Genomic DNA, 23,948 nt, shown 5'->3' with positions numbered 1-23,948 from the left:
CAACAAGTCGCATTGGTCTTGCCATCAGACACCTCAGGACCAGAGGACATCAGCTCCATTGGTGACCCCGGATGCCTCCGTCCAGTTCCAGGGACCTGGCGAGCTCCAGCCCATGCTCTTCCTCCAAACAGAGGCCTCACCCAGCAGGCGGCACTCAAGAGGGAGGAATGAATTCTGAACTCAGTGGCGTTTTCAGATTGGATGGTGGGGTCTGGGGCAGGGGGATGTTGGGGATAAATTGCAGGGGAGTGTGATCCTGCGAGTCTTAACGAGAATGAAATAAAAGGGAGAAAGAGTCTGTTGGATTTTCCTAGTTCTTTCGTTTACACTGGGGGAGTAAATTCAAAGTCTCCCTTTTAAAAATTACATAGCCCTACTGCTGTCCAAGACACTTATTCAAAGGCCTTCATTTGGGGACTCATGCTGATAACCGTATGAGACTCTGGGAGGGGAGCTGCAGGGCCAGGCCCCCGAGTGGTGGGTTGAACGGGGGGTCGGGGGGAGACCGGGAAAGAGCGCTTGGTCTCCTCTGGCCCTTGATGGAGGGCATGTTGTGTGACAGCGTTGACAACAGGGTCTCGAAAGATGTAGTGAAATAGCACTGCCACCCTGCAAAGCGGGCAATGTTTCCCACTTTACATGGGAGGAAACAAGCCACGAGAGGGACTCGGCTTACCCAGGCCCCGGAGCGAGGAAGTGGGGCTTTGACCCAACTCTGCATTTCGACGCGATGTGATGTTGGTAAGTCAAGAGGTGACTTAAAATGAAGACTGTCTGTGCTCTTTCCTGACTCTCCGCCCTTCTGTTGACAACATGCGTGAGTCCTGGCTGAGCCCCCGGTTATGTATGGAGAAGGTCTTCTCCCCACGTTGGTTGTTGGTTCTTGTGTTTCGGCCTAGAGTGCTGAATCCCAGAAGCCCCACTGATGACACAGACACCTGGAGGTGGTCAGCTGAGACAAGCCCGGTCAGGGCTGGGGGCAGTTCGACCCTCCCAGGTGGAAGATCACAGTCAAGGCAGATGTGAGGGGACAGCTCAGGACAGTGGTCAACAGACTTTCTCTGAAGAGGGCCCAATAGTATTTTCAGCTTTGAGTGTTACACTGGCTCGGTTTTTAATGTTTGTTTTTGTTTTATGTTTTTGCTTTTTTTTTCTCAGTCATTTCTTTGCTTTTCAATTCTCCATACTCATTACTCCCACTTTCTTCTCTTCTGATTACTATTTTTACCGAAAGCACAGGGGAAGGAAAGAAAAGAGGGAAGGCAAAGGAAAGGGAGGGAGGGAGGAAGAGAGAGATCATCTGACTATCAGTTACTGAGAAGCTGGATAACTCAGTTTGCTAGAGCCCTAGGTTGGGCTTCTAGATGTCTGAAGGCAAGCCAGATCGCTTGTGTGACACGGGGTCAGTCCTACCTCCTAGCTCAGAGCCTCAATTTCCCCATCTGGAAAACCAGAAATGCACCATCCACCAGGTCACCCTAAAGCATTGTGCTCTCACCAAAGTCCACCCAGGCCCCTCTCCCGAGCCATCATTTTGCCCTCAACAAACATCTTAAATGTTTAACTTTGTTGTTGTAACTTGAGTACAGCCAGAGACACGATGTACACAAATGGGCATGGCTATGTTACAATAAAACTTTATTTACACAGACAGGCTGAGGGCCGAGTTCAGCCTGCAGGCTATAGTGTACCGACTATAGTGGACCAGTCATAATTGCTCAGACTCCTTCCTTAGCCATGTCCCTTGTTTTAGAGACTAAGTGCTAGAAAAGCTGGAATCTTCAGTGCTCCCAAGAAGGTTGCCAAAACCTGTGAAAGGCCACCTTCAGAGAAAGACCTCCACCAGGTGGAAGCAACGGGAATTGGAGTTTTCGCCCTCCAGCAGGTGCCGAGAAATGAGGATTCTGCTCTCTTCTCATTGTCCCTCAACGGAAGGCTGGGTGTTTTAATTAGCTAATGTTGGCAAATTGCTTTGAAGAAAATTGTAAAGTGTTTCATGCTACAAGTGCCAAGAATCCTAATTAGCTTTCCTTAAAGATACCACCTGGAAGTGTGATATCTTGTTGCTTGAGGTCCAAGCCAGCAAGAATAACCTGCAGACCCAAAACCGGTTTTTAAGCAAATATAACTGAATACAAACGGATCTCTATGTCGATGTCCCATTTTCTTCCTTCTGCCGAAACTGATTCCTAGCAGCTGGGATATTAAACCCTGCAAGTGGAGGTTTTTTTTTCCCCCCATGAAAGTCTGGTAGCGACGGGGGCATGAAACGCATTAACCTATCCATTTGTTGCCGCCGACGTTGCCTTTTGGATCTTTAGCTTGTGCAGCAGCGCCCCTGCCCCGGTGTGTCAAGGTTACGGAGAGGAGGAGGCTGGCAGCCACTCAATCATACAGCAGGGCCAGCTCCCAGGTACCCGAGTCTGGGAGAGACGTGTGTATGCTCTGTCGCTCTTAACAGCTGGATAATGAATTTGCTCTCCAACATTCTTGTTTCATGTGGTGGCAGCGGCGACAGCAGCAGCATCTGATCTGTGTCACCGTCAGAAGCAAGTGAGATGTAGTTAATATGGACCTTAGCCACGGACGTGCGCTGATTTGGAATCTCTGGTCTCTGACGAAGTCCGGCTAAATTGGCAGGGCCGGGCCCTGTGTGAGAGGAGGCAGCGGGGGCAGGGGTGGGGCAGGATTCCTCAGCCTTGCCATGCTTGACATTTGGGGCCAGATGATTCTTTGCGATGGGAAAGGGGGAGGCTGTCCTGGGCTCTGTAGGGTGTTGAGCAGCATCCCTGGCCCCTCCCCACTAGATGCCAGTAGCTGCCCTCGTTCCCAGCGGTGACAGCCCACAGTGTCTCCAGACACAGCCTCATGTTCCCTGGAGGGGTCAGTCGCTCCTAGTTGAGAACCACTGGGTCAAGGGGAGGAGTGGGGCATGGAGTCACATGTTTCAGGGACACCTTTGGACCAGGGACCTAATGGAAAGTGGGCTCCAAGCACCACTCCTGCCCCTTCTCTGTGTCACACCCTTATCTAATCCGTTAACAAGTCCCACAGGCTCCACCTTGACAGTACATTCTACATCAGACCACTTCTTGCCACCCCGCCTCTCCTGCTCCTGTTCAAGTCCCCATATTTCTGGTCTAGAAGATGCCAGCAGCCTCCCAATTGGTCCTCCCGCTCCCCTTTGCCCCACAGCCAGAGGCACCCTCTGGAAGGGTATGTGAGAGCATCCCCAGATGACAGGGGCACCCCACACACCCCATTGTGACAACTGAAATGTCTCCAGACATTGCCTGCTATCCCCTGAAGAGCAGCGTCCTGTTGGGAATCACTGCTCTCCTCTAAATGTTTCTTTTTTTTAGTTCACAGCACTCTCCCTGTCGGACAGGACGTCCTGTCTGTCTGTCTTCTTCACTAGAGTGTAAGCTCTGTGACAGCAGGGACAGATGTGTCCCCTGCTGTATCCCCAGGGCATTGAGTAGGGCTTGGGACACACACAGTAGGTCCTCCATAAATGTGCTGAATGTTACAAACTCTGTGCTTTAGAGCAACCCGTGGGGCGATGGGGTCATCGATTTGGGGCAGGACTGGCCTGCAAAGTGTGTCTTACTGGTTATGGACATTGAAATGTGATGCCGTGGACTCCTGCAAGCTCTGTAGGGGTCATCTCCAGAGCCGTCCCCCTGAAGTGCTTATTCTGGGATCAGCTGCATTTTCCGCAGGCGCCCACATGAGCCTGCAGACCACATATGGAGAGACACTAGGCCCTGTTGAGAGTGAATGGTCTCTTGCCAACAGGCATTTTTCGAACTAAAGGATTTGGGTGGTCTGGAGAGCCAGCGAACATGCTAGCCTCTGCTCCTGGTGCTTTGAGTTCTTTTCTGGCTACAGGTGGTACCTGGAACTTGGCTGATCCCCCGCTCCCAGCATCACCAGGACATCCAGATGGACAGCTGAGGTTGGGCGTGGGGAGCCCTACGAACGCAGTACCCACCAGTCCATGGGGCAGGGGTGCCCACGTGCACGGCCACTTCTTTCTTCCTCCTTCTGGTGCTGCTCCTGGTGTTTTCACATTGTTCCCCCCACCCCATTCACAGCAGAGGGGGCATACTGTAAAGTGTAGTAGCAGTTAGGAGAAATCTGACTTCAACCTGAGACTCTTCCACTGGCTGCGTGACTTTGGCAAATGACTTAACTTTCCTAAAACACGGCTGGCCGATCTCTGCCATGGGGATAATACCGAACACCCGCTTCCACATGAGGATTCAGTGAAATGGGCAGGGTTCCTCACCTGGTCTGGCCAATGGCAGCTTCACTGAGGCGTCGCTAGTATTATTTCCTCCCTGCGGGGGCTTTCCTTTAACCCACTAAGCCCTCATCAGGGTTCACCTGCCTCCTCTCTCTTCCTCCCGCGTTTTGCTCCTGTTGCCTCTCAGTGTCATCGTCCCCACCAGCCAGCGGCTTCCTCCTCCTGACTCCCACCCCTCCCTCTCCTCTCCCAGCGTGCGTGTCTCATCACTGTGATTACACCGTATTAGCCACCGTGATTGTTCCATGCCTTGGCACCTCATTACTGAAATAAAGTTAACATTAATGGGAGTCCTGCAGCTAATCCCTCTACTCACCTCTCCTTAAAATGCATTCCAGTGATTAGCAGGAGAGACACATGCATATATTCATTTTAAAACTGTTCCGTGGCTCCCCCCTCTCACCCTGTCTTCCCCTCGGTCACTGCAGACATGGGGGCCGGGGGGCCTTTTAGTTGCCAATGGGCAGAGGAGGCAGTGAGATCGTCCCGAACTGGGGCAGGCAGGATTTGGGGAGCAGCCAACTTTTCCCTATAGAAAAAGAAAAGAAATGCATCCGTCTCTTTAGAGCAGGTGCAATTAAAAACAAAACCAACTCACAAACAAAAGGCCTTGGAGTGAGGCAGACCGGGGGTGTGTCCTAGCCTTGCCACTTTCTCCTAGGAGACCTTGGTGAAGTCACTTTAACCTTCTTAAAGTGCAGTTTCCTCCTCTGGTGAAGGGGATGCCATCACGGGGAGGATTATATAAGATGAACATGGAAGAGCCTAACGCCTCAAGGATCGCTTCCCCCCGCCCCCCTCCTGGGAACCAGAGATCAGGGGTGTCCATGGGGCTCCTTGAGGTCCCCAGTGTCGGGATGGCGGTGAGCACGATGAAGATGAATTAATTGTTCAGTGATGTGTTATCATTTATGAGAACTTAGGTGAAACTCACTCCATCTTCCCTGCCCCTCCCCCCTAATCCCGGGGCATCTGCAAACCTGCGGACTCTGACCTGCAGACCAACAAGTGAGCTGGGCTCACTTGTCAGGAGCTGGGCTCCCCAGTCCACCTAGGTAAATGTAGCTCTCCCCTCTTGCATTCCCTGTGTCCTGACTAAAACTGGGTGCAGGGTGAACCCCCGGTGCTGTGCCCCGCTGGCAGCAGCCAAGAAAAGGGAGCCGGGGAGCAACAGAGGGAGGCGTAGGGCTGTAATGAGATTCACCGGCGCCCTTACTCACCCTCCGTGTCAAGGAGACATTTTCAAAAACGTTTGACACAGCATCCTTGCAGAACCCTTTGCCAAAACGCAAGGTGGAGGCCCCTGGAGTATGTTAAGCCGGCTTCTGTTAACAGAGCAGTCCGTATGCATATTATAATCACGCAGCTCCAATTCCCCGTTAAGCAGCTGTTCCCACAAAGAGGGACAATAGCCCAGCCCCACCCCTTTGAGAGCTGATTTCAGTCTTGTCTTTGCTAGTGCCAATTCTTTGATCAGTCTTCACTTAGGATCTGGAGGGCATGTTACAAAGTGCTTTGGGCCGGCTGCCAACAGGCACCTCACTGGAGCATGACAACGGCCCAGAAGTGTCAGTGTTGGGAGAGAGACAGAGCTCACAGGATGCCTTTTAAAAAATAATTATATTTGAATTTTAAAAGCAATCTTCATATATGTTAGTAGATTCATTTATATGGAAAGCTATGCCGGTTCTTCCAACCCTTTTAATATTTGATGTCGCGTCAGCTTCCTTCACAGTTGGGATAAGCATTCTGTGGCTTCTTGGGGACTTTTTGGACTTCTTGGGTTAAAAGAAAAACAATGAGAGGGCTGGATTCTGTCATTTCTCTCCCATTCCTCATCTGTTCGTCCTCCCACACCCTCCACCAGATGCTTTGATTGATTATAGAGCATCTGAGGGGGCAAGGTGGGAAATGGAGGTGGGGAGTCCAGAATAAATTTGGTTTGTTGTTGGTGATAATGGTAACAGTATCGATCATTTATTTTATTTTTCAATTGTGATTAAATATACATAATATAGAATTTATCATTTTAGCCATTTCTTTTTTTTCCCCCTTAATGGAAGCATTAAGGATTGAACCCACCACGTGCATGCCAAACATGTGCTCTAACCACTGAGCTATGCCCCCACCCCCTTAAACATTTCTCAGTGCACAGGTCAGTGGCATGGAGTCCGTTCATGTCATTGTGCAAGGGTCACCCGCATCCGTCTCCAGAACTCTTTTCGTTTTCTGAAAATGAAACTGTGCCCATCGCGGACTGACTCCCCTTCCCCCGAGCCCTTGGCAACCGCCATTCTATTTCCCGTCTCTATGGCTTTGACTCCTTTGGTGCCTCATGTAAGTGGAGTCATACAATATTTATTCCTCAGTGTCTGATTTCTTTCACTTAGCCTGATGTCCTCAAGACGCATCCATGTTGTGGCAGGTGTCCGAACTTTCTTTTTACAACTGAATAATATTCCATTTATGTACATACTTCATTGGTTTACCTATTCCTCTGTTGATGGCCATTTGGGTTATCTGCTATTTATTGACTCTTATAGCTTCCAGCCAGCCGTGGGAGGTGTTTGCCTGCATACAGACATCTAATTTAATTCTCGCCAATGCCATTTTATAGTCAAGAAAAGGAAGCCTGGAAAGATGAAGGACCTTGCTTGAGGTAACCTACTGTTAATTGGTGAAACTGAGATCTGGTCTGGGGGCTATCTGACTGTAAAACTGTAGTTCTCAAGTGTTCCAGGATTGCTTAGGAGATGGCTGGGCCCCATCTTGACCGATTCTTGTTCAGAAAGCCTTCACTGGGACCCAGGAATTTGTGTCTTAACAGGCGCCCTTCTCCAATACAGTTGTATCGGATAACTGGAGTTTCCTTAATATGCTGGGGAGCCTAGGGTTTTGACTACTATCCGGTATGACCTTGTTCCTGAGGGAACTGGAGGCTGCTCCCTCCCAGACAGCTTCAGATAAGATAAGCAGAAGTTTTCCAGGGAAATGGAGAGTTAGGAGAGACTTATGCACAGAATCCATAAGGAGTTCATACACAGGGCATGGGGAGGGGACTGTGGTTTTGGCTGCGCAGTCAGCTCTGAGCTTCTTAGCAGCCCAAGCAAAGAGTGAAATAAGATCAGCCACAAAATGTACCCAGCTCAGCATGAAACATACCGCCAGAAGCACAGCTATCATGTGCATTTTCTTCTGAGGGCTCCTCATTGAGAAGACCCCATGAGGTAATGGAAAATAATCACAAACCCCCCGAATCAATTCGACAAGACCATCCTAGGGCTGAGTCTTTAGGGCTAGCTGAGGTACAATGCCAACGAATCTCGTGGTAGAGACAGACCTGGAGAAAACTGTGCTGAGCCTTTTCAAGCCTGCTTTTCTGCTTGAAAAAAATGTGGTCGGGTTCTGCATGCTCTGAAACAGATCCCCTGGCTTTTTGTTAGATTGCTGGCCTGCCTGGGCTGCTCCATTCTCTCCAGCATCCCTTCTGAGCCTGCAGGTCCCCCGGCCCCGGAGAGAAGAGCCCAGCAGGGAGCCTCTGCTTTAATGACTAGGATGCTTGTCTTTAAAGTTTGCAAAGCCCTCAGCCTCCAACCAGTGGCCAGTGTGGCCCTTCTCTCCTTCGGCATGCAAGAAAAGCTGCTGTCTGGTTGAGTGAGCTCTGCTATAAATCAAAGTGTCACCACTTAGCCAGTAGAAGTGATTTAATTAATCTGCTGTGTTGTCCCCTGAGCATCACTCCACCTGACTGCTAATCAACTTCCATCAGCAGGAGGAAAATACAGGCCCCCTTTCACTGAACCGCATTGCATGAGATGAAGGAGGAGAGGGAGGGGGAGAAAAAGTTAATTGCGGCAGGGGAGCTCAAACTGTCACAAGAAAAAAGTCTCTTGTCTGGCATCTGCCTCTTTATACACCACCGTCCCCGTCTCGGGTGAGCTGCAGGAGAGGACCACGTTTTAGTGATATTAATATAGACATTATCTATTGTCCATACCTATTTATCAGAAATAATATCTTGCCTGGAAGCCCATGACAGCCGGCATATTGCAAAAAGGAACTGTTCTTTTATCATGCACCCAGTATTTAGACCTTAAGAAAAAAAAAAACCTACATAGAACCTTCATTGATAATCAGATAAGACTGAAAGCTTATGTATCCATCTCTCAGGCACAGGAACATTTTTGACAGATGACCACCCCAATTTCTGTCACATTCAGGCGAAATAAATGCAAGGCGTTTCTCCGCAATGTAATTAGGCAGGTCTAGTTAATGCTACAGTGCTTTGAAGGTGAAAGGAGCTTTTGTAATGAGAAGTCCAGGATCTTTGAAATCTTCGGGAGCCTTCCATCTCCTTGAATCTCTTCACAGATGAGAGGTAGCCTGGCTCCATTTTACAGTAGGAGAAATCGAGGCGAACAGGGGGCAGGGAAATTTCCAGAAAGTGGCAGAGCCAAAATAAGTGTTATGAAACTGGGATACATCCCTTGTTGGGTGAGGGAGAAGAGATGCCCAAGATTCTGTTTTAAATCATGGGCATTATCTGGAATTGGATCCTTTTCTGATTACTGAGCACTTATTCTGTAAAAAGAAATTTATAGAAAGTCTCTTAAACAGGCTGAAGACCAGAAAAATCTTTCATCTGATCCAAAAAAAGTGACATCTTGCATCAATTATACATAAACCTTGGTTTTTCCCCACCAGAGGACTGCCCACCCCCCACCCCCCAAACAAACGTGGGATTTCCACCTGGCTTTTGTGGGTAGTCACTCTGTCTTTAAAGATGGGGTAGAGGCAGTGTTTACCTGCCCAGAACACTGTGTTTCAGCAAAGATGTGCTTGGGATCAGAGCCTCTGCTGTACTAAAGTTGGTGGATGTGCCTTTTAAAGGAAAGACAGCCCTGCAGTCTAGTTCCACTAACTCTGAGTACCCAGGACACCTCCACACATGGCCTCTTTATGTGCGTTATCACGCTGGGCCAGGGCTGCCCCTACAATTCTGGGTGGGCGATAAGGTGAATAAGAGGAGTGCCTCTCCATTATTATTACGTTGTTGACATCTAAGTAAAATGGGTACACAGGGCAGCCTTAAAGGGAAAGAGCCGCCATGAGATGCGGAGGTGTGTGCAGTCCATTGAACACTAGGGGGCAGTATCACCTCCTCCCCCACCCTAGGTGTGGCTTCTCTAGAAACAGTTTTCTGCTTGGCTTGCCGGAAGGAAGGCCAGCGCTGCCTGGGCAGAGGAGAGAGCGCCAGCCCCTGCCTTCCACCAGAATAAAGGTCACAGGCACCTGAAGGGAGAGTGCCCCCTGTTTGCAGAGGGTGAGGGTCTGACCTTGGCTGTTGATGGGGGGAATGTAACAAGGGCTGGGATTGGCGCCCCATAGAGCAGGGTGGGATTCTGACTGTGCTGCTGACTGCCTGCCCCTCTCTGGACTCAGTTTCTTTATCTGCATAATGGGAATACCCATCTCCCAGAAGGGACATCAGCGTGAAATGAGATCACATATGCAAAAGTCCCCAGCACAGCACTAGGCCCTCTCCTTTCTCCGCTCCCCTATCCTCCCATTCCTTTCACCAGCGCTAGAATCTGTGCTAGAAAGGGCTCGATTTGACAGCGGGGACTCAGATCCCAGAGTCACGAGAAGATCCAAATCCTGCCAAGCCTCCCGCCCTCCCCTCCCCAAGGCAGGCAGCGAAGAGTTCCCCCCAACCCCAGCTCAGGGCACTGCGACCCCAGTCTCTCCACCCGACAGGCTGTTGCAGACACAGCAAAGCACGTGTGCCCAGTGTGTTTCTAGTGTTTGCACCACAGCCATCATACTGCACTCCAAGCTGATGCTGGCCGCGTGGGGCCAGCTAGGGAGCCCTCCATTGTGGCTTTGTTTATTTTTATACACATTTTGAAACATCTGTTCTGACATTTTCCAGGTCACAGACAGGAAGAGAACAAGGTTGATATTTCTCAGGTGCTGGTGCCCTAGTGCACCTGTAATTGGAAAGCAGAATGGTTGGGTTGCCTCTCCATTTGTCATCAACATTTTATTTGAAAGAGAAGGCAGCGTTATGGTGCCCAAGGGTTACATTGTATGCAAACAGGTATGCATTAAAGGGAAGTCTGGAAAGAGAGAAATGGCAAAGCATTGTGAAACCCATGGCAAAGGTCTGTGCGACTTTTCTTTGAGACAAAAGACCAGTCTTGGGGAGCTGAGTGCAGCCCTGTCGTCCTCCTTGAATTGGAAGCATTGTTTCCTTTTCTCAGTTAATTCCCTTCTCATGATGGTAACGTTGGTGCCCAGAGGTTCACTGAGGGCAGGTGAATTAAGTACATTCGTTCAGAAAATATTTACTGAACACCTGCTCCACCCAGATCTGTACTAACAGACACCACCACCAGTGACCCTTATATAGCGTAATTATAATACGAAGTGCTGCGTATCACCATGGGAAAGTGCATTGATACTAAGGGAAACCAGAGAGGGAGTCGGGAAAGTCTTCATGAGAAGTTTGCCAGGCAGAAGAGAAGGAAGGAGATGAGGGGACAGAAAGAAGGGCTACTCCCAAGGCCAGAACCATCAAACAGCATCATTCTGTTATACACCGATCAGTATGCTAACTGGTTGCTCGCTGAATCCTCCAACATCCTGCAAGGAGTAGGTGGGATTATCCCTGGTTTTTCCCTGGGAGAGACCGCATTACTTGGCTGAGGTCAAGGCTAACAAGTGGAGAACTCGGGTTTCTCCCCAGGCCTGTGTGTCCCCAGCACCCGCCTCCATGCTTTCCCCCAGTGCCGCACTGCTTAGTATGACTCAAACGTAGATGATGAAGCAGGAGAGGTGTAGGGGGACAGATTGCAAAGGACTTTTCATGCTGTGTTATGGAGTTCGGACTTTTTCCTGTAGGCAGGAGGAAGCCAGCACGGGGTTTTAAGTGGGTATTGATTCCGTTACCGATGGGAGATGGATGGGAGAAATAACACACGCCGGACTGTGGCCCAGAACCTTGACTGCCTGTTAGGTTCCAGTGCTGCCCGCCCAGCAGTTTCTTGCCCGGCCCCTGGGATGGCTGGCCGCTCAGCTGGAAGAACCAGAGCCTTAGAGATGGCAGGTCTCACAAGTGATGTGGAAAGGGAGCACTGACCATTATCTTTTTAGGCTTGGGTATGCTTTTTTTTTTTTTTTTTGCTATTAACCTCACACAGGCATCTAAGATAGAAAAAAAATATATACATATATATAAAAAGAGAAACGAAAGTAAAAATCGCCTTCCTGCTCATCTCACTCCCCAGATGTAACCACCGGTAACAATTTCTTGTATAGCTTTCCTGAAATTTTCTGTTCATGTGTAAGGATATGTATTTATGTATAACCTTTAAAAAATTTTATTTTTATCTATTTCTAACCAGCCAATACGTATATGTGTGTCAGCATTCAAAAGGATTTTATAGTGAAAAGTCCCTCTTCTGCTGCCGTCCCCAGCCTCTCTGTTCTCTTCCAGCGTCCCCATCTTCCTGTGTTTATGCAAATGCAGGCTCATACTTTGCACGTGTTACGTCTATTTTTCCTGTAAGTACAAAAGCTATATAGCACGCTACCTACACCGTTCTACCCCTTGCTCTTCCGCTTCATGAAAATTTTAAAAATTCCAGTATTTAGGTAGTGCTTACCAAGTGCTGTGAATTCTTGTATGTGCTTCCTGTATTATCCCACTGAATTGTGTGGTGGGGCAGTGCTTACAGTCCCCATTCACCAAGAGGAAACTGAGACACAGAGAGATTGAGTGACTCAACCATGCATCGTCATTCTGTTAGTAAATTAGCCATGACCTCGGGCTGGAGTTGAAATAAGGTGGGAAAGGAGATGCCAGTGGTCGTCAGGGCATCTGATGATGTTCAGATCTTGCTTTTTCGTGGCTATCAGCACACCTTGGAGATCTTTCCAGATCAGCACATGTAGACTTCTTCATTCTTTTATGTGGCTGGATACTTAACTTCATCATTTGCCTGTTTGATTGGCGTCTGGGTTGTGTCTAACGTTTGCCTGTAAGTTGTGCTGCTGCTGAAACGTCCTTGCATGTACACCTTGCAGTGGTGGAGCAAACATAGCTGGAGCACAAATGACGAGAAGTGGGCCTGCTAGTTACTGGGTACGCACACTTTACATTTTGGTAGATGTTGCTAAATTGTGCTCCAAATGGCTGCTCCAGTTTACCCTCCCCAAGAATGTTTGAAAATACCGGCCCCACATCCTCACCCTACCTGGGCATTATCAACCTGGTTAATCTCTGACAGTCTTGCTGCTGAAATATTGGCTCACTTTAACATGCATGCATTATGAGTGCATTTTTTCCTGTGTTTATTTGGCCATTTATATTTCTTTTATGAAATGTTTTTTCGTGTCCTTTGCACATTTTGTGTTTGTCTTTGTCTTTTTTTTTTAATAGAGATATATAAGAGCTCTTTGAATACTATAGAAATGTGTTACAAATATTTTTCCAGTTTATTGTTTGCATTTGTAATTTTTTTCACCACAGAGATCTTAATTTTTATGTAGTTAGATATATTAACCTTTTCTTTATGACTCTTTGGTTTTGTGTTTGCCTCTTCCTCTCCATGATTATATATATTTTTAATGACCAATTTTTTTTCTCCTTAGCCTTTTTATGACTTTAATTTTTAAATTGAATGCTAACCCTTTTGGAATTTATTTTGGTGTAAGGAGTGCTATAGGGGTCCAGCTTAATTTTTTGGCTTTGAGGGGAACCTGTTTGGACTCCTTGGTGCCCAGGCTTCACTGGATTGGGGGAACCACCAGCAGGAGGCTGGAACTGGTGAGGAGTTTTCCAAAGGGAGGGCTGGGGCTGCAGCAGGCTGGGGCCTTGACCCCCAGGGGCTGCCAGAACCCAGAGCGACCAGCGTTTCTGGGTACCTGGAGGAACGGGGGCTTCTCTGGGGTGCATATCTGAGCCAAACACAGGGACCCTATCATCATAGGGAGAAAGGTACGTCTTGTCTGTCTCTGTATATTCCCAGTGCTGCTCGCAGACCCTGGCTCAAGCTTGGTAATTATCATGTTGTATGGAGCCAACTAATTCTGACCCCCAGGCTCCTGCTGATTTGGTGTGTGTGACTTTGGGACCTTGAGTGCATCCCTTCACACGTCTGAGCCACACTGTCCCCATCTGTGAAGAGAGGATGAGTGATCATAACATCTACCCCCCCTAGGAGCTATTTCAAGAGGTTTCTAGAAAAAAGGGAGAAATGGGTGTGATTGCACTTGGCAAACCCCAGCGAGGTCTGTGGATGGAAAGTTGAAACTCCTGGTCACCTCTTTGATGCTGTTTATTCATGTGTCTCAGATGTGTCCAGCCTGTAATCAGTTGAGTTGTAAAAATTACAATTCATCTCCTTGTGGGACACGGCTTTTTTCTTTTTTAACTTGTAATGAGAAAAGGTAGCTTCTAGATATTTTTTTTTCCTGAGAGCGCTCTTGTACCCCCAAAATGTTGTCCACTGCTATCCCCAGACCTCTGACATTTGACGAAGTAAAGGTGGGCTCGGAATGGGAAGGTCTCTGTGAAGCAGAATCAGGTACTTACAGGGCACAGAGCAGGGAATTCACCCACAGTTCATTCGGAAGAAAGTCCTGGGCACTCAGGCTTCAGTTGATCCTGGGTGAGACTTGGTCCTGTTCTGTGCCTCAGTTTCTCTCGCTAGTTTAAAAAAAAAGACCTCACTCCCAAGAAAAATCAATCTAGAGTAGCCATTGAAACTCGAAGCTGAGAGGATGGGTTCCAGAATCTGACTACCTAACTTCAGATTCCAGCTCCACCGTTTACTGGGTGACTTTGGACAATTCATTTACCTATTTGTCGTGGGTTGGGTGAAAACCTGAGTATCTGAGTACCTGTTCTAAGCAAGAAGCTTAGAACAGAGCCAGGCATACAGCAAGTGCTTGATAAATCTATTATCATCCTCAAAGATTTCATTGGAATTGACTGCCTGTTTATATTGATACATCTCTGGTCAGCGGTCGCGTAGGAGGTACTTCAGGGAACCAGGGGTGGTAGATACAGAAAGAGATTAGAAGGATGGTCCTCAGAGAACTTAGGGGGTACACTCAGATAGGTGAGATGCCACACGCACATGTGGAAAGACTGCAGGCCTAGGTTGCAGACTCTCACACCTGTAGAGGACAGACAGGCATTATTCAGGAGAGTGTGCGCTATATGCATCGTATGTGTGTGTGATTGAGCACATTAAATCACAAGGGAGCCACCTTTTTCTCCGTAAAGAAATGAGCTTTCTCCATTTGCCTTGAGGCTTGCTCAGCTGGATTTTCTCCTGTTTGGTGGAGGCCTGGCTGCAAGTGGTTCTCATCATCAGAAAAACAACAGTGCCTGTAAATGATCAATGACAGCTGAGCCTGGCTTCAGACCCATAGAGACGAAAGGGAGCCATGGGGTCTTGGCAGCTGGGAGAGGGTGGCCCCATCTGAAAGAGCAAGTGCTTGTGAGGCGAGAGCTGCTATGTTTTCAAGAGAAAGCAGAAATCAAGATTTGTATCTTTTTTTTTTAATGTCAGATACAGTAATTTTAAGATAATATGCTGGCCCAACACAGCATGCCTGTGGGGATGAATTTGGCCTCTGGGCCCCAGGTCTGCACCTTCTGCATTTGGCCTCACTCATAAATGTACGTATGTGTGAATGAGCAGACATCGCAGTGTTGTCACATAAGAAGCATCACAGAGCTAAGCAGTTTTATTTTTCCAAGTCATTCAGGTGTTGTCTCTTCACATATTCCACTATTCCACCTCACAGGCTGCCATGATCCCTTCACACAAAACTCCGTTTTGGGACAAGATGAGGTGGAAAGCATAATGTGTTGTCATACACCGTTGGGTCAGAAGAAGGGTACGCAGTGTTTGAAGTTGTGGGATCATCAGGGCACTTGCAGTTTACATGTCACCTGGTTGAGTGTGCCAACATTCCTAGCAGCATTATGAACAGTAGCCCAAAGGTGGAAATAGCCCAAATGTCAATCAGGTGATGAGTCAATAAACACAGTGGGACATATCCATACACTGGAATAATATTTGGCAATGAAAATGAATGACGTGGCACAGACAGATGCTACCACGTGGATGAATCCTGAAAACATTATGCTCAGCGAAAGAAGCCAGTCCCCTAAAGACCACAATGTGTGATTCTATTTGTATGAAATACATAGAATAAGCAAAGCCATAGAGACAGAAAAGAGATTAGTGGTTTTCAGGGGGTGGAGAGAGGGAGAACTCAGGACTAACTGCTATTGGTACAAGGTTTCTTTTAGGGAGACAAAAATGTTCTAAAATTAGATTGTGGTGATGGTTGCACAACCCTGCAAATATACCAAAAACCATTCAATTGTATGGTATGCGACTGATATCTCAAAAGCTGTTTAAAGAAGATTATATGATTCATTCTTTGCCACTTACAGGGACAACATCAGTCAGGCTTGAATACAAAGGACAGCGATGTAATTACTGATAATTGTGACAGACGCATTAGTTGTCATAGGTGAAGATGACAGCAGTTGGGACACTGGATCACTGGGTCATTGCGATGTTATTTACTAATGTTATGTTCCAGTCCATGTCCAGCACTGTAAACAGTCTTGTTAATTTTAGATCTGTGAGGCCTGGGGAATTTTAAGAATGCCGGTGCCTCTTCCCATAATCTGCCTCGTTCCGGCAAAGGAAAGCCTGGCCACCACCAAGCTGGAGTCAAGTGCAAACCCGGGGATCTTGGCTCACAGCCACCCGTCCATCCTGTTTGCTACCGGTGGGGGGTTGTGTGTATGTGTGTTTTTCTTTGGGCAGCCCGTCAGGCCTCCCCTTTATCCCCCATCCTCCAGCCCCATCGATGTAAGCCCAGCCATGAAGGGACTGGACTGTCCCACCACCTTGGCTGAGTGGAAATGAATGAGGGCAGCCGGGTGACAAGAGCCGGGTCCCACATCTGGCAACAGCCTCACCTGCTTTCTCTCAGCGATCTGTTGTCCTCCACCTGGCTCCAGGCACTTCCCATCAGTGGGGAGCACCTGTGGCAGTGCAGACTGGCCCTTGGAGCCAGGCACCACTCTCAGGCCTCTTGCTGAGTCCTTCCCTGGAAGCCGCAGGTCAGAGTCATCCTCACCCCTTTCCTCCAGAGCACCTTGCCCAGGGCTTCCAGCTGTGCTCGGCCCCTTCCCCCAGTTCCTAACGTATTTGTTTTGTTCCCCCCACTTCTCCGAACTCCGAGGTCAGCGCCCCTGCCTATTGCTTTTTGCTTGCTCTGTTGTTTCACTCGGACTGTCACTGAGCACACTTCCTGCCCGAACAGGACAAGACCTGCTAATGAAAGTCCCCCTTCACTCTGGGGGGCCCTTGAGCATTAATGGCCTCTGGAAGCAGATATTGTCTGACTTCCGGGAGTCCAAAGTGCTTGACCCGCGTATAATTACAGAATGACCTACCAGACAAGGAAATGTTTGTTTACTCTCCATCTCCGCCATCCCCTCCCCTCGCCAGCTCCCCAAGGGGAGAAGTTTGGCACCGTCCATTCTCCCGGGTCCATTGTGAGTCTTTCCTCTTGGTTTCCATCCTGTCCCCTCCCAGCGGACCTGCCAGCAGGCAGTTAAAAGCAGATCTTGCTTAAAAAGTAGGCTCAGTTGTGCAGACGGATTGGCTTCACGCAGTCACGCCTGCAGCAGGTTCCTCTGGAGCCCATACGATGAGCCAGGTGCTGTGTCAGACTGGATGCTGTACGGAGCATATGTCTAATGTGGGTCCCTGCCCTCAGCAAGCCCACAGTCTAGGTGACAGATGCAAAATGACAACTGTGGTAAGTGCTCTAATGGAAGAGTTCAGGGCACTTTGCAGGCATTTAATGGGGAGACCTGACCTAGTGGTGCTGGGAGGTTGAGAGGAGGTCAGAAAAGGCCCGGCTGCATTATTCAGGCCTCGATGGGTCCCTTTCTTATTTAAAAAAAAATTACATGTTACAGTAAAGTTAGTTATAGACCCTCACTAGGTCCATCAATATATAGTCATTATTACAGTCACTTTGTTTTTTGAATTTAAAAGAAATTAAACACTTTTCTCACTAGCCCCTAAAGGTATCGTCTTCGGCTGTGTCTCATGGAGAAATCAGCCCAAGGAAAGGCAAAAGCTGTCCTAAGGAAGAGACAACTGAGTTGAGATCTAAGAAATAATCAAGAGTGAATTGAGTGAACCAGGTGTGAAGTGGGGGCCTAGACAATGGAGACAGCATGTGCAAAGGCCCTGTGGTAGAGGAACTAACACTTGGAGAATGTCAGTGCCATGTAGTGCAGAGAACAAGGGGTCACAGGGATGAAGATGGAGCTGCAGAGAAGGCAGGACTGTATGGACCGAGAAGGTCATTGTGACCTTTACCCCAGGGCAGTGGGAAATCACTGATATGTTTTAAGCAGTGGGGTTGAATGTCTTCTGAAGACATCAAAAGGAAAAGCAGACTAGAAAACCAGAATGCCCCCTCCCATCAGTTCTCTCTATTAAATCTGATCAACAGAAAGAGAACCACTCTGGAACTGATCGGGCATCAGTGATACTCCTGTTAAGAAGAAACTGAGACATGGCTGCTGGTCTGTGGATTAGTGGAGAAGAAAAGACAACGTTTCCCCCCAAATGTCCTGATGCTCCTCCATCCTGGATCAGGTCCTCAGGAAATAGCTTCTGAGACTGTTCACATGTAGGTTTATGGGGGTGTGCTCTGGGGAACAGCGTCTCTAAGGAAGGAAGGGCAGGATTGAGCAGATGCAGCAGATGTGTCAGGCATTCCCACAGGGCTCCCTGGAGTGGCGATGGCCTTTCAGAAACATCACCAGTGGAGGTCGGGGAGCAGGGCCTTTGCACCTGCCAGATGAAGGTTGCCACAGGGAGGGCAGTGGGCAAGCAGTCTGAGGGTGGTTCCTGGGGAGGGTCTCCACTTCCAGCAACCGACACCACAGGCCACTGGGGAATGCACTTTTTCTATAAAGGGCCTGCTAGTAAATATTTTCAGGTTTTTGGGCCGTACAATCTCTGTTGCAACTACTCAGCTCTGCTATTAAGGCACAAAAGCGGCCATAGATGCTACGTCGTGAGTTGGCATGGCTGCTGGGCAATAAAACTTTTTATGGACATAAATTAAATTTTGTGTAGTTTTCACATCTCACAAAATAGTCTTCTTTTGCTTTTTTCCCCCAACCATTTAAGAATGCAAAAAACATTCTTAGCTTGCAGGCATTAGACCAGGTTTGGCCTGCAGGCTGTAGTTTGACCACCCTGGCCCAGAGGGATTCAGGAGATACAGGGGTTGGAATCTCTGGTCTTTGTGTTGTCAGCTGTAGGCTGGTTGACAAGGGACCTTTCCCTTCTACCTCCAGCTTCCTTGTCAGTAAAATAGGAGTAACTCTAAATCCCAAGCTCCTGAGATGAGGGTTGAGTGGGGTTGAGGGGCAGACTCTGTTAATGCAGTCATGAGTCGCGTTCAGAATATTACGTACCATGGATGCATTTCACCATCAGCACTGTCCCTCAGGCCCGAGTCATGCATGGGTCTAAAGAGGACGCATGTGTCTGATGACGAGTCTGGTGACATCCTAAAAATGCACCAGGGGGAAGCGGAGTCATGGTTGGTTCAGGATTTTGGGCAGTTTTTCACAGTGTGAAAGTCACTTGGGACCCAGACCCAAACCAGACGATTTCCTTTCTTCTTTCTGTTTTTGGAGGGACCAGCCCTCCCCTCACCCCACCTCCCTCCCTCCCCTGCCTTCACTTCTCACCCTTTCATCTTGCATGTGTTTGAAGCAGCCCTTGCAAGTGTCCCAACCTAGGCTGCGTTCCACAGGGCTAGGTTTCCACAGCTGCCTGCAGGAAGCTTCCTAGTGCTTCCTCATGAAAGGACGCTGTCTCTCTAGTATCCTCCTCTCCCCCATCCCCACGCGAATGGGAAGAACCATCACACAGCCCAGAATGCTCCAAGGGACCATTCAGTCTGCATTTGTAACCCTAAGACCCACAAATTCCAGGGAGAAAGTAATAGAACATCAACTTTGAATTTCACCTCTGACTCTGGTCTCCTTCTTCTCCAGGTGTGTGTCCCCCCATGATCTGCACTGTTGTTCACATCACTGTTGGCTGCTGTTTGATAGGAGGGGTTAGGCGGTGACTGGGAAGGGGCAGAAGGCCATTTTGGGGAACTGCAGCCCCCAAAGTGCATTGCGGGAGTCATCAGTCCTTCCAAATGTCTGTGGTCACACCGGACTCCTTGTGCCATTCTCTCCAGGCACAGCGCGACTTGGCGGCTGCCTCTACGCCTTGTAATTTGTTGTCCTGTTTAGCTTGCTCACTTGCACCCCACCCTTGTTCTTGTTCTGTTCGATTTCCTTCCTCTCTTTCACTGGAATTATTCTGGTTATCGTGGGAGAAAAAAAGGTACAGCATTTCCATCTGTCACCCAGTGCTTGTCTGGGGCCCCAGAGGCAGCACATCTGTGACCACTGGCACAGAAGGAGCTGGCCAGTCCTTCCCCTCCCTTTCTGCGTTCTGCATGCCTGGGTCCGAGCGCTGTTTTCGTTTTGGTCCCTTCAGTCCTGGAATGTGTTTGCTTCTGACAAAGTTGATTAGCCTTGCTGAGAAGACAGTTAATGGATAGAGGATCAATCAGATATAATCTCCCACAGACTCAGGACCACCTCTTGTGTCTGTTTCTCCTGTAACCCTGCAGTGCCCTGAATAAAATAGCCTTCTAGGGTCACCCGTTGGTTGATGGGATGGGCCTAGTATGCCACAGGTGAAGTATTTCTTAGAACCCACCTGCCCTCTGCCACCCAGGCCCTTGTCATCTGTTTCACGGGCTTTTATAATAATTTCTTATTTCATGTTCCTCCCTATTCCCTGGACGTTTCAAATATTTGAGCCTGTAATTTCCACTTTTGGGGCTAAGTCCTTTCGGTGGGCCAGGTGGGAGCCCTGATGTTCAGTTTTTCCTGGACTGAGTGAGGGTGATGGTGGCCCATTTCTCATCCATGTTCACATCTTCATTGTCTATCACAAGACCTGGCTCTTAACGCACATTTACCAATGTGTGCTGAGTGAATGAAGGAACGAAAAGGGGGAACCTCTTTAACTCTGCGTGGCTCTGCCTGCCTCCAGCTCTCTCTAATCCCAGCCAGAATGAATTCTTCTTACTCCAAGCACAACTCTTCTGGTTCAGCATGTACCTGCATTTACTGCAAAGTCCTTCTCAAAGGAGGGATGCAGAAGGGTCCCAACATCAAATGAATTCAAGGACTGCTACCTACTCTTTTTTCAGGAGTAACCATGCACTTTGGCATTTTAAAGACTCTGAGACATCCCACATTTAGAGACCTCTTTAGCTCTGTTTAATCTCCCATATTTCCCAAACTCATTCGACCTTGGACCTCTTGTTCTCAGAGAACACAACTTGTCTTCCATGACTTGAGAGGTTAATTTGTATACCTTGTATCATTGTTTATAGAACATAATGTAACAGTGCCTGGTGCCTTGGTAGCATTATTTTTGTAGCTGCCCTTGATTGTCTATGTAGGTCGTCTCTAAGAATAAATGGTCAGTCCACAGAGACGTGCATTAGCAGTGCAGACATGCATGGAAGTGGTGGTATTGAAATGACACAGATATATGTAGCGATGCATTCTCACTGATACCCCACGACACAACATTCACTGGTAGATCTGCTCACGTGCTTGTTTATTCATTCAACAACCGCTTACTGAAGGCCCACTTCAGAACCAGCGGCCAGAATAGATATAACAGTGAGTGGACCAGACATAGTGTCTGGGCAGTGGATGTGGATATAATGAAATGAACTGAGAGAACTGTGTCTCCCAAAACATATTGGGAGAAGCAAGCCAACGCCCAGAGTCATCATCCTTCAATTAAAGGAGATGGTTGGAATCCTTAAAGATCCCTTTCCTGCTCACAAATTGATTGTTCTATGGAACACAGTTATTTCTGTGGAGGGAAGAGTATGCCTTAGATGCCCATTTTATGTAAACAATGTGTTCTGGATCTAATTTGTACAAATAAAAAAAATTTTAAATGTATAATCTCACTATCAAATAAACGTACATATTCTTTCTGAGATGTTTAAATCTCATTTCTAATTGATCTAATGATCATAGCAATACGGGAACAGTTCAGCGTCAAAGCCCACCCTCTTCCACCATAGGTAATTGCTAACTTTTTTACTGTGGTTAAAAAAAAAAACACTAAACAAATTTACCAACTTAACCATTTTTAAGTAAGGTAGGGCTAAGTCTATTTAGGTTGTGTGCAACAAATCTCTAGAATTTTTTTGACCCTGCAAAACAAAAACTTTGTACCCACTAAATGCTTACTCACCTTGCCCCTTTCCTCCAGCCATTGGTAACCACCTTTCTACTTTGTTCCTTTAATTTTGACTATTTTAGATAGATACTTCATGTGAGTGAAGTCATACACTATCTGACCTTTTGCGTCTGGCTTATTTCACTAAGTGTAATGTTCTCCAGGTTCATCCACGTTGTAGCATGTGACAGAATCTCCTTCTTTGTGAAGGATGCATAATATTTCATAATATAGATAAAGCATATTTTCCTTATCCACTCATGTCAGTGGACACTTGGGTTGCTTCCGCCTCTTGGTTATTGTGAATAATGCGGCACTTAACATGGGTGTACAAATATCTCTTCAAGATCTTGCTTTGAATTCTTCTGGATATATGCCCAGAAGTGGGATTACCAGATCATATGGTACTTCTATTTTTAATTTTGGGGGGAACCTACTGTTTGCCATAATGACTACCCCGTTTTACATTTCCACCAACAGTGCACAAGGGTTCCAGCTTCTCCACATCCTTGCCAACACTTGTTTTCTGTTCTTTTGATAGTAGCATTCTGATGGGTGTGAGGTGATATCTCATTGGTTTTTATTTGCATTTCTAATGACGTTGAGCATCTCTTCAAATGCCTGTTGGCCATTTGTGTATCTTCTTTGGGGAATTGTCTATTCAAGCCTTTTGCCCATTTTAAACTGGGTTTTATGTTTTGCTGTTGTTGAGCTGTAGAAGTTCCTTACATACCCTGGATATTAACTGCTTATCAGATGTATGATTTGTAAATATTTTCTCATTCTGTAGGTTGTCTTTTCACTCTGTTTGCTGTCTCCCTTGATGCACAGAAGCTTTTAAGTTTGATGTAATCTTGTTTGTCTGTATTTGCTTTTGTTGCCTGTGCTTCTGGTGTCATATCCATGAAGTCGTCACAAATCCCAATGTCCTGGAGCTTCTCCCCTGTGTTTCCTTCTAGAAATTCTATAGTTTAAGGTCTTACATTTAGGTCTTTAATCCATTTTGAGTTAATTTCTGTCTATTGTGTAAGCTAAGGATCCAAATTCATTCTTTTGCATGTAGATACACAGTTTTTCCAACATCATTTGTCAAAGAGACCGTCCTTTCCCCATTGTGTAGATAAATACTGAACTGTAAATCAGAGCTGAAATGCACAAGAATAGCAGTGGTGGTGGTAGAGGAGGGGGCTGTTAGCATCACCTGGGCCCTCAAACATCTGTCTACTAACTCCCCGCCCCAGTTTGCCTGGAAGTGGGAAACGTGGGGACTGGCCAGGTGAATGTTGACAAAGCTCCAGGTGATCTGATACCTGGGCCCCTCTTCTTCTGATTGAGAACCCAGAACCACAGAGGAAAGAAATCATGAAATTGATTAGAAGGGCCACTGCACAGTGTGGGGACACTTTGCCTGTAGGTGTCTGCTGTGTAAATGTGAGCTTTGTTCCTGTTGGGTTTTCTTAAAGCAGGCACACCTGTAAGCTATCCAGAGGCTCACAGATCTGGCTGCTGCGGCACCGAGGAGGAAGCACTGGCTGCCCTGTACCTGGACAGTCCGGGAAGCATCCTGAACATCTGCCTGCAGCCTGCACACCTGTTCAGAAGGACCTTCTTGCGGGAAAGGGGAGGAGGAGCAGCTGGAGGGAAGTGGGGAAGAGGGACAGGCAGTTCGTCTGTATGGGAGGCAGCGAGCACGGATGCTTGTGGCAGCAGATGGCAGCCTGCAGAGGAGCCCTCCACAGTCCCCCTGGCCCCGCGAGGGGAATTGAGGCGGGGGGAGGCCGACCAGCCTCCTCTTGAGCTGTGGCCTGGAGCAGCAGTGCCCACCTCTGTGTATGTAGCCTGTACTTCTGCTCCTCCCCTCCTGAGTATTGATCTGAGGCCGAGAGTATACAGGCATCTCGGAGCGCCTAGTCTTAGCTGCAGGCTTACTAGTGCTTCTAAATGATTGTTGCCCAGGGGCTGTGCTGCTGCGTTTCTGAACACCCACCCGAGAGGCCCACCGAGCCTCCACTTTGGCCGACAAGTGGGCAAGTTTACGGCCCAGGGCATCCAGCTCTTCCAGCTGGAGAAGACTGCTCACAGGCTGCTCTGCCCTTCCGAACCCTGTGACTAGGCAGGCCCTTTTAGATCAGGTGGAGGGAAAAAGAGGCCCAGAAACAAAGCCTGAACAGCCTGGGTACAGCAGACTTTGCATGCCTTCCTCTCAGTGAAGACATTATTCCCTG

At 48.0% G+C, this 23,948-nt stretch overlaps 1 protein-coding gene across 1 annotated transcript in view; it reads left to right on the top strand.

The window, feature by feature from the left end:
• The window catches only part of SPRING1 (SREBF pathway regulator in golgi 1), a 31,491-nt gene extending 31,274 nt beyond the window's left edge, over positions 1-217 (top strand). Inside the window, exon 5 of the mRNA XM_072953231.1 lies at positions 29-217. Coding sequence (XP_072809332.1) covers positions 29-178 — 150 coding nt within the window. The 3' untranslated portion in view covers positions 179-217. The remainder of the gene's footprint in view (positions 1-28) is intronic.
• Positions 218-23,948: the final 23,731 nt, after the last annotated feature.

Source organism: Vicugna pacos, chromosome 32 (assembly GCF_048564905.1).
Source record: "Vicugna pacos chromosome 32, VicPac4, whole genome shotgun sequence".
Lineage (NCBI taxonomy): Eukaryota > Metazoa > Chordata > Mammalia > Artiodactyla > Camelidae > Vicugna > Vicugna pacos.
Note: the sequence above shows the minus strand (reverse complement) of the source record. Positions and strands in the feature narration are given on the sequence as shown.